Genomic DNA, 11,403 nt, shown 5'->3' on the forward strand with positions numbered 1-11,403 from the left:
AATATATTTTTCCCATACTTTCTCACAAGTTCCATTCAACAACTTTGTGAACAAATCAACTAGTTAATCTTCTGCCTTCACGTGGCCACTGAAAATCAAGTTTTTCTTCTCACAAATAAAATGACAGTCAATCTCAACATGTTTAGTTCCTTCATGATTCACCGGATTTGAAATAGATGTGAAGAGCAGCTGAATATCACACCAAAATTTTGCCCCGTGTAGGATGTTTCAATCGAATTTCAGTCAAAAGATGATATATTCACATAATCTCACACGTACGCTGTGCCATAGAGTTCTGTACTCATATTCTCCATTTGATCGTGATACAACATTTTGTTTCTTGTTACTCCCTAATACCTAAGTTTCTATCGTCAAAAACACAGTAGCTGGTAATAGATCAGCCAAATCCACACATGCAAAACGCTCAATGTGAGAATGCCCATATTGCAATATAATATGCTAAGTCCAGGGGCTCCCTTTTGAAACCAAAAACATCAAAACCAAGCGACATATTGTTGGATTGAAGAGACTTCTAACACAAAAGTAGCAAATATCCATAAGAGATACCCAAGGAAGCTGATCAGAGTGTAAATTCAGGAATACACTATCAGTTTTACTGGAAAAGTTCGCCGGAGAGTAGTTGGTAGTCTGAAAGTGGTTTGATATTCACTGGAAAAAAAAAACAGAATGCTCATTCTGGGGAAATGCAGGCTTCAGTCGAATCCCAGAGTAAAGAAAAGGGTAGATATGTCACCATAAAAACTAGATCTGGCCGAATGGAGACTGAGATTGTCCGCAAAAGGTAGTTTTGTTCGTCTGAGAAAGCTGAAAGTGCCTAAAGCGTGCTCGAACTGGCTAAGCAACCTAGAAGATGAAGGATGGAAGTCTGGAAGTCGCCGGAAAAGGGGTCACGCTCCGGCGCGTGGGACTGATGCATCGCCGGAGCAGACTGTTTTAGCTGCACGTGACTGCACATGAGGCTGCTACTGGTCTTTATTCACCGAAGTCTGACAGAACTTGTGGCAGTGTTGGTTTCTGCACAACATTGATAAAATATTAACTCGAGGGACAGCCCTTACGGTCACTGGAAAAATTGTACAGTTACGATACGTGAGAAACGAATACGGATGAAAAAGTTTGTCGAATTCTTGGTAAATATTCCTAAGCTTCAATTTATTTTCATAGTTGGTCTGAATAACTTTCTGATTGTTTTATAGAATACTTGTTGGAGTAGGACTAGATTTTTGGAGTTTATAAATATCACATTTGCTGCAATTCAGCTGATTGTGCTAAATTGGATTCTATATAAAGTTCCTATCTTACGTTATGATGCATAGGGATATAGGAGCACTGCTAGAGGTTACAAAATTATCTCTGTTTCCTCTTCCTTCCAAATTCATCATTGCATCATCTGGTAATTTCTTTAATAGATTCCTCAGTCCTAAAGACAACCACACATCCTATCCTTTCTCAAAACCATTCTAATGGAATGATTTTTCCTAGGTCTAAATTCAAAACGCACAAGAATCAGAATCTGTCCAGAGTTAATTTTCATTGATTTAAAAAGAGAACCCCACTTTATTATCTTTTTGAGAGAAGTAGTAGTAGAAGTATTAAAACCCCACTCTATATTTGTTATCTTGTTACTTGTTTTCCATGCTTGAAAATAGCCCCTGTTTTCATCTTTTCAAGCCTCCAATGTGCCTGAGACCATCACATTCACCACCCATCTCAATACCCGTTGAACATAACAATTTCCTACCCTTTTTACTGGTGAGAATCCTATTTGTGCATCAGTGTGGCATGCAATGAAGAGATCATATATTTCACTCTATTATAAAAATCATGACCAGTCCCTACAGCAGTAAAAAGTCAAACAGAACATTCAACTCAAACTAGAGCAGGTATCTTTTGTCGTTTACAATGGTGGTTTTTACAACCAACTTGCATACACCTCGACTATTCCACCGGGTACCTGCCACCTCCTACCAACATAGGTACCGGGTAACCCTACTCACCAAGGCCCTACTATCTAGTAATTACCACTATCATCACTTATGAAAAAGGCTACATTTTCAATGAGGTTCATTTTGTTCTTTGATACTTCTCAAGTCAATCAACCATCCAAAGGGAATGAACTGGTGGAGGAAAGTCGTGGCAGGAATGCAAGACCATAGGCAGGTTTCTTTCTCCTGAAATAAAAATATATAAAACTAGAGGACACTTGAAGGAAAATACAGTTATATCGCCCAATCTTACCTTGAATATACAGGCCTCGGGTTTTATGTCATTTTGATCTCCATCTCGATCTGCTACGTTAAATGTGATCATAATAGAAACCTTGGCAGCTGATTGCAGGGGAATTCCACTATCAATCTGAATCCCTTTCACGATTTTATTAGGAGCAGTAGGTAGATAGAGATCATCTCCTTGCATCTCAATTTTCTCCAACTCCCTAGTCAATCAAAATATGAAGTTTGTTTCAAGATAGACAAATATCCAAAGGCATATAACACATAGACAAAAATACAATATTTTGTTGACAAATAAGAAAACCATACAATATTAAATCTCCGCATACATTTTACTTTACCTTTGAATGCCAGCTCTTTGATCCTCCTTGTGAAGTGGATAGAGTGCACCTGATATAGATGTGACCTTGCCAAAGAAATCAAACTCTCTGTAACACATCACGGGCCTTTTCATTGAACCAGTCAATTATTCGTTATCTTACAAGAGGAAGTAGGGCCAAAAATGCAGCATGCTGAAGATAAAAACACATAGATATTGAGAGTTATAAGGGGAAACATAGCACCAAAATAAGAATAAAAACTATTCACCACTTCTCTAGAGGACGAAGTTATGGGGTAATTAAAGATTGTGTTGGCGACAAAGCTCCAGGCCCAAATGGTTTTACTATGGGATTCTATCAACATTGCTGGGAAGTCTTAAGTGCGTTGACTTTTTTCCAAGGGCATGCGTAGTTTCAGAAAGCCTCAATGCATCTTTTATTGCACTAGTTCTCAAGAAGAGGGGCAAAATAACTGAAGCTTTTAGGCCTATCAGTATGGTTGGCAGCTTTTACAAAATTTTGTCCAAATTACTTGCAAGAAGATTAAAGGGTATCATAAGTAAGTTAGTCTCACAACAACAATTGGCTTTCATCAGAGGTAAAGAAATCATTGATACCATGGTTCTCCACATGGTTGTTTTTTGTTCGCAAAAGGGTCTTAGACAAAGACATTCCCTTTCCCTTTCCTCTTCATTCTGGTTATGGAAGGTCTGAGCAGAATGATGGTCACCCCTATGCAAACAATTGTATTAAAGGTTTCTCGACCTCTGTCAGCAGGCCTTCTGTTTTGGATAATGTTATCTATTCAGTCCCAAATATTCATTTTTTGGCAAATATTTTGGGTTGTAGTATCGGATCGCTTCCTACTGCCTAGGTCTCCCTCTTGGGGTTAATCAAATATTATTTCCATATGAGGGGATGTTCTAGAGAAATGTGAAGTTGTCAAACTGGAATAGACAATACTTGTCTTTGGGTGGAAGAGTGGTGCTCAGCACTAGTGTATTAGATTTGCTTCCCATGTATCCCAATGCCAACGGATCATCTCTGTTTTGGATAATGTTATCTATTCAGTCCCAAGGGATCATCTCTTTATCAAACCTTAGAATTTTCAAGACTTAGAGTTCTTGAATGCCTTTGAGAAATTCTTGAAGAATCTATAAATTTCATGTAGTTGGAGAGTTAAGAGAGGCAATTAATGGACCAAATCTACCAGAGAGTACTAATTTCTCACTAACAACGACAATATACCCAATATTATCCCACACTGTGAGGTCTGGGGAGGGTAGTGTGTACGCAGACCTTACCCCTACCTTGTGAGGATAGAGAGGTTGTTTTCAATAGACCCCCGGCTCAGGAAAGAATAAGCAATACATTAATGAAAATATAGACAAGGGACAGTACCAAAAAATCATATAAAAGCAGAATAAAAACAATAAGACGGTAAGGTGATCAACAATGAAAGAAAACAACGGTTAGTCATAAAAACCTACTATTGACAGAAAGCGAGACTGCGTGCCAATCCTATCATTATGAACACTCTAGACTACCTACTCTATTACCCTAACCCTCGACCTCCATACCTTCGTATCAAGAGTCATGTCCTCGGTAAGTTGAAGTTGCGTCATGTCTTGCCTAATCACCTCTCCCCACCTCTTCTTTGGCCTACCTCTACCTCTCCGTAGGCCCTCCAATGTGTAGAGTTCCTCTTTCTCACCACAAAATTGCATTTATGGTGGAGAGTTCCTCTTTCCCTCTAAACCTTAAAGACTTGCAGCAAACAAATAATAAACTTTCTCTCCCATAATTGCCTTTAAAAGGCTTCAGTGAAGCTCGTGGTAGGGAACACGGTGCATGCCCCTCGCACGCGCCCCTGCTCCTTCAGCATTTTATGGATGCCAACTTTGGCGCTTTAGGCGTGATTCACTGCCAACATTGTGGCAGCTGGGGGCATCAGACGCCTTGGTAATGCGTTGCGCCATCCTTGGCGTACACCACTTGAAGGCATTTTTCTTGTTCCTTTGCTTTGCTTATCTTGGTTCCTTGGTTTCCTTCCACCTATTCCCATGCACATTAGTCAGAGCATTCATCCCTTTGTAGTTTTACATTTTCCAAGTGAGTTTGATGACTTTGTTTCACTCAATTAATCTTGTGCAGCTCGGGTTTAATCTAAATCGCATTCTTAAGCTCGAATTTAGCCCGAATTAATTATAGAAATTCACGGGGCTTTACATTATGTCTTTTAGACATTCTCAACAGCTGCTCCCTGCATCTTCTTTCCTAGACTTCCTTTGCTGGAATTTGTATTCAAAAGGCTTATTCTCAGTTAAGTCTTCCTATTCTATCCTCACCCATAACTCCATTGGAATCATCCCTTGGCCCTTGAAACCAATCTTGAAGGGGCTGGCTCCTCTTAAAGTGAAGTGTTTCACCTGGTTAGTATTGAAAGGAGCGTGTCTGAAACAAAGCAATCTACAGAGGAGGGATATTCAACTTTGCAACAGGTGTATTTTGTGAAGAGCAGCTTGAGGCCATCAACCATCTAACTCCACTGTATATTCACTTCTCAAATTTAGGATCTTATTTTGAACATCTTGGGCATGTTTGGTGTATGCCAGAAACAACACTTCACCTTTTGGAAGATTGCCACAGGATAGTTATACAAAGGGCTTCGGATATCATTTGGTATATACTATATCGGCTGCGGTATGATGGTGTATATGGAAAGAAAGCAACAATAGTGTGTTCAAAGATAGAAAGGACAGTTATCAACATCAAACACAAATGTATTTTCTTGCATAGTTTTTGGTGTAGCATGGCTAATGCACATGTCTCCGACCCTGACACCATGCTCGATTTGATTAGTAACTCAATCTATAATGTCTTCCTTTTGGTTGTAACTTTTGCAGCAGCTCCTTTTTGCTGGTTTTATTATTAATACAAAGTTACAAAAACTATTCACCACTTGTAAGAATGTGCACAAATTTATGAGGTGGAATAGTTACAAGAAACACAAAATTTATTGACTTCAAAAATATGGTCACCAATATAAACGGTGATTGAGTGAGACACAGAGAGAGAGAGAGAGAGAGAGAGAGAGTAGTAAAAGTCAATCATACAGATAACAGATAAACGGATCTCCTCAACCTGATAAGGAAAAATAGGATCTTGTTCCAGATAAGGATGGTTATCCATGCAACAAACATAAACATTGCAGAAAGAAAAAACTGAGATAGTATAACAGTGGTATTGGTCAATAGCTTTAATTATCTGAATTTTGAAATTTGCAGCTCCTAAATAAATCTTCTCGACTTGGAGTTCATGCACAGTATGCTTATAGGAAGAGGACCAGATAAGAGTGTTTAGAGAAAGGTGCAATAGATGCTTTAATAGCAAGAGGTATCGGTTGAATTTATCTACCTTTGCAGAAGAGCCTTTCCCTTGTTGCGGAAGCCAAATGTATATAGTGTGAATGAGTCACAACTACTATACCAAAAATTATGACAACCACTAAATAATAAACAAGACAATAAGACAACAATAAAAGAACACCAGAATTTACGAGGTTCGGCCAATTTTGCCTACTTTCTCGGACACAATCAATATTTTATTCCACTCCAAAATTACAAGTGAAATAATACTAAAGAGAGAAGATACAAATGCCTTAAGAAGAAAAAAGGCAAATAAGAGGTGTGTTTAAATCCTAAACATTAGGCCTCCTTTTATAGGGTGAAATTCCCATTCAAAATTGTCATCCACCGATGTGGTACTTTTGCCAATTTCAACAAATCTCCACCTTGGCAAAAATCCACATCTTCAATTTTCTCTCAATAACAAATTTTGGTTGTGTCTTCATCTTCAATCTTTAGTGTTCAACAATGTTGATCAAATCCAAACAATGTTGAAACTTGACCGCAGTCACCACTTTTGTCAGCATATCAGCAGGGTTCTCCGTAGTATGAATTTTCTTCACCGTGACTCCACCTTCTTCTATGATTTCTCGTACGAAATGATACCGAACATCAATGTGCTTCGTCCTTGCATGATAAACTTGGTTCTTCGCTAATTGAATAGCACTTTGACTATCACAAAAAATTGTAATATTTTTTTGTTCAATACCAAGCTCCTTTAGCAACCCCTGAAGCCAAATTGCCTCCTTCACAGCCTCTGTAATAGCCATGTACTCTGCCTCTGTTGTAGACAAAGCAACTGTTGACTGCAAAGTAGACTTCCAACTAACTGGTGCCTTTGCAAAAGTAAACACATAACCAGTAGTTGACCTTCGTTTGTCCAGATCACCCGCAAAATCTGAGTCACAATATCCAACTACAGACCGATTGCCTTCCTGCTCAAAAACTAACCCAACATCTACAGTACTATGAATATACCGTAGAATCCATTTCACAGCTTGCCAATGCTCCTTTCCTGGATTATGCATATATCTGCTAATAACTCCAACGGCTTGTGAAATGTCAGGTCTCGTACAAACCATTGCATACATCAAGCTACCAACAGCATTTGCGTATGGTACCCTTGACATATACTCCTGTTCAGTTTCATCCTTTGGCGACATAGTAGTACTTAGCTTAAAATGGGGAGCAAGTGGCGTACTAATTGGCTTAGTCTTCTTATCTATGCCAAAACGCTGTAGTACTCTCTTCAAATATTCTTTCTGAGATAAACAGAGTTTCTTTGAACGTCTATCTCTTATTATCTCCATGCCAAGAATTTTCTTTGCCTCACCCAGATCCTTCATGTCGAACTCCTCCTTCAGTTGAATCTTCAACTTATCAATTTCTTCCGAATTCTTGGAAGTTATCAACATATCATCAACATATAGGAGAAGATATACAAAGGAACCATCATTAAGTTTGCGCAAATACACACAATGATCGTATTTGCTTCTCTTGTACCCTTGCCGCAACATAAACTTGTCAAATCGCTTGTACCATTGTCTAGAAGATTGTTTCAATCCGTACAACGATTTTTCAAGTTTGCATACCATATTTTCTTTTCCAGCAACTTTGAATCCTTCTGCCTGATTCATGTAGATTTCCTCCTCCAAGTTTTCATGTAAAAACGTAGTTTTTACATCCATCTGAACTAGTTCCAAATCCAACTGTGCTACCAAAGCCAACATAATTCTAATGGAGGAATGTTTTACAACTGGAGAAAATACTTCATTGTAATCAATTCCCTCCTTTTAAGCATCTCCTTTGGCCACCAATCTTGCTTTGTAGCGAACATCTTCTTGGTTAGGAAATTCTTCTTTCTTTGCAAATACCCATTTGCACCCAATTGCTTTCTTTCCCTTCGGGAGATTGGCCAATTTCCATGTATGATTCTGATGAAGGGACTGCATTTCTTCATTCATGGCAATCCTCCACTTATCTTCTTCTGAACTTTGGATTGCGTCTTTATAAGTGGTAGGAACACCATCAGCTACAATTGAGGTTGCACAAGCAACCGTCTCTATAAGACGAACAGGTTTCGTTATTGTCCTTTTTGGCCTGCTGGTTGCTATTGATTCAAGTTGTTGTCGAGGTTCCTGAGTTGGAATCTCCCTTTCTACTGGCTCTTCTTCCAGAGGGTAATCTTCATGAGTTTCCTCCTCTGCTTCTTGTGTAGGAAAAATAAATTTTCCCTCAAACTCCACCTGCTTTGATGCACCACCAGTTTGTTTGACATCTTCAACTGTCACCTTATCTGTTATGGCAGATTCATCAAAGGTAACATCTCTGCTGAATATAATATTCCTTGTCTCTGGACACCATAAGCGGTATCCTTTGACTCCAGAAGTAATCCCCATAAATATAGCCTTCTTTGCTCTCGGATCCAATTTTGACTCTTTCACATGATAGTATGCAATTGAGCCAAACACGTGCAAAGAGTCATAATCTACAGCAGGTTTTCCATACCATTTTTCAAATGGTGTCTTGCCATCAATAGCAGCAGATGGTAGACGATTAATGAGGTGGCATGCATATGTAATTGCCTCAGCCCAAAATTCTTTGCCCAAGCCAGCATTGGACAACATACACCGTACCTTCTCCAGTAAAGTCCGGTTCATACGTTCTGCCACTCCATTCTGTTGTGGTGTATTTCTGACAGTGAAGTGTCGGACGATGCCATCATTTTCACAGACCTTATTGAAATGATCATTTTTGTATTCACCTCCATTGTCTGTGCGAATACACTTGATCCTCCTGCCTGTTTGATTCTCCACCATCGTTTTCCATTTGAGAAAAATTCCCAACACTTCATCTTTCCTCTTCATTGTATACACCCACACTCTTCGGGAAAAATCATCAACAAAGGTTACAAAATAGTGCTTCCCACCCAATGAAGGTGTTTTGGAAGCACCCCAAACATCAGAGTGTACATAATCCAAAATGCCTTTAGTATTATGGATCGCTATACCAAATTTAACCCTTGTCTGTTTCCCTTTGACACAATGCTCGCAAAACTCCAAGTTGCAAGTCTTTACGCCTTTTAACAATCCTTGATTAGATAAAGCTTTCAAGGATTTTCCTCCAGCATGTCCCAAGCGCATGTGCCATAGCCTGGTTGCTTCTGCCTCTTTGTCATCACTGGATGTCACTGTTGCTGTCCCAATAACTGTGCTACCACGATAGCAGTACATGTTATTGTTCTTCCGATTGGCCTTCATTACCACTAGTGCACCGGAGCATATTCTCATCACTCCATTTTCTGCAATGATTTTGAACCCTTTTGATTCTAGGGCTCCCACAGAGATGAGATTCTTCTTCAAACCCGGTACATATCGAACATCTGTTAATGTTCTGATCATTCCATCATGGCTCCTTAATCTTATTGAACCAATGCCATATGAGGTAAGAGGGCTGTTATCCGCTGTGTGGATGACTCCATATTCTCCTTCTTGAAAATTCACGAACCAGTCCTTGTTGGGACACATATGATAGCTACAAGCCGAGTCCATCAACCATATGTCTGATGATGTTGATAACTCTGTTGTAACTAATGAGAAGTCTGAATCATCACAATCAGCTACATTTGAATCCATAATGGCCTTTCCATTGTTATGTCTGGCCTTATTCTTCAACTTCGGACAGTCTTTCTTCCAGTGCCCCTTTTCTCGACAAAAGGCACATTCATCTTTGCTGGGTCTAGATCTCGACTTGGATATTCCCTTCTTAGTCCTCATTTGATTTTGAGGACGACCCCTCACAATTAGTGCTTCTCCTTCTCCGCCCTTCTGTTTTTCTCCCTTTCTTTGTTCATAGCTGTACAAAGCCGAACAAACTTCTCTGAGAGAAATTTCGTCATTTCCATGGAGTAGAGTAGTTTCAAGGTGCTCGTACTCATTAGGAAGTGACCCCAACAACATCAAGGCCAAGTCACCATCATCAAAAGTTGCATCCATATTTTGCAAATCTGTGACCAACTTATTGAAACTGGTGATATGTTCATTCATTGTGGTACCAGGAACATAGGTGAAGCGAAACAGTCTCTTCTTCATGTACAATTTATTTTGACTGTTTTTCTTCAAAAATTTATCCTCCAGTGCTTTCCATAATTTACTTGCAGAAGTTTTCTTTGTGTATGGATATTTCTGCTCTATAGCAAGGTAGGATCGAATGGTACCGCAAGCAACACGATTGATAATTTTCCAATCTTCTTCTCCAATAACATCTGGCTTCTTTTCTTCAATGGCAAGATCTAGCCCTTGTTGAAAAAGAACATCTAGAACCTCGCCTTGCCACATCCCAAAATGTCCTGACCCGTCAAAAATTTCTACCGCAAATTTCGCATTTGACACAATTCTTGTCATAAGCGAAGATGCCAACGATGACGTATTATTGACACTTGATGTAGATTCTTCTTGTTTACTGTCTCTCATTTTGACACAAATATTATTTAGTAGCTGACGACACAAATCAAGATTATTTCCTTTCTGGTGTGGAAGATCAGACTAAGCTGCAACCACAGAGCATACTCAGACAGAACCTTGACTCAGTTACCAAGATAGATCTTTTCTGATGTGGAAGATCAGACTATGCTGCAACCACAGAGCATACTTAGACAGTACCTTGGCTCTGATACCAATTGTTGCGGAAGCCAAATGTATATAGTGTGAATGAGTCACAACTACTATACCAAAAATTATGACAACCACTAAATAATAAACAAGACAATAAGACAACAATAAAAGAACACCAGAATTTACGAGGTTCGGCCAATTTTGCCTACTTCCTCGGACACAATCAATATTTTATTCCACTCCAAAATTACAAGTGAAATAATACTAAAGAGAGAAGATACAAATGCCTTAAGAAGATAAAAGGCAAATGAGAGGTGTATTTAAATCCTAAACATTAGGCCTCCTTTTATAGGGTGAAATTCTCATTCAAAATTGTCATCCACCGATGTGGTACTTTTGCCAATTTCAACAAATCTCCACCTTGGCAAAATTCCACATCTTCAATTTTCTCTCAATAACAAATTTTGGTTGTGTCTTCATCTTCAATCTTTAGTGTTCAACAATGTTGATCAAATCCAAACAATGTTGAAACTTGACCGCAGTCACCACTTTTGTCAGCATATCAGCAGGGTTCTCCGTAGTATGAATTTTCTTCACCGTGACTCCACCTTCTTCTATGATTTCTCGTACGAAATGATACCGAACATCAATGTGCTTCGTCCTTGCATGATAAACTTGGTTCTTCGCTAATTGAATAGCACTTTGACTATCACAAAAAATTGTAATATTTTTTTGTTCAATACCAAGCTCCTTTAGCAACCCCTGAAGCCAAATTGCCTCCTTCACAGCCTCCGTAATAGCCATGTACTCT

The 11,403-nt window shown here is 39.1% G+C and overlaps 1 protein-coding gene across 2 annotated transcripts; it reads right to left on the minus strand.

Moving 5' to 3' along the window:
- Positions 1 to 261: 261 nt before the first annotated feature.
- On the minus strand, positions 262 to 5,988 carry LOC117277932 (phosphatidylinositol 4-kinase alpha 2-like). 2 transcript variants are annotated; one of them, XM_033657368.2, is made up of 3 exons: positions 2,594 to 5,988; positions 2,260 to 2,455; positions 262 to 1,035 (listed from the first exon to the last, which is right to left on the minus strand). In XM_033657368.2, exons 1-3 carry the CDS (start codon positions 2,704 to 2,706, stop codon positions 994 to 996), a joined length of 351 nt encoding a protein of 116 aa, XP_033513259.2. In that variant the 5' UTR covers positions 2,707 to 5,988; the 3' UTR covers positions 262 to 993. The 2 variants fall into 2 exon arrangements, with proteins under 2 accessions (XP_033513259.2, XP_033513264.1); XM_033657373.2 differs by having other exon boundaries at positions 262 to 2,192.
- Between the last annotated feature and the right edge of the window lie 5,415 nt (positions 5,989 to 11,403).

This window comes from Nicotiana tomentosiformis, chromosome 2 (assembly GCF_000390325.3).
Source record: "Nicotiana tomentosiformis chromosome 2, ASM39032v3, whole genome shotgun sequence".
In the NCBI taxonomy this organism is placed as follows: domain Eukaryota; kingdom Viridiplantae; phylum Streptophyta; class Magnoliopsida; order Solanales; family Solanaceae; genus Nicotiana; species Nicotiana tomentosiformis.

Excerpts from the sequence above, each read along its gene's own strand:
- LOC117277932 (XM_033657373.2), bottom strand. The coding sequence starts at position 2,706 with ATGAAAAGGCCCGTGATGTGTTACAGAGAGTTTGATTTCTTTGGCAAG. Across the intron at positions 2,456-2,593 it reads CAAAGAGCTGGCATTCAAAG|GGAGTTGGAGAAAATTGAGA; the intron begins GTAAAGTAAAAT and ends TTGATTGACTAG. Across the intron at positions 2,193-2,259 it reads CCGAGGCCTGTATATTCAAG|GAGAAAGAAACCTGCCTATG; the intron begins GTAAGATTGGGC and ends TTTTTATTTCAG.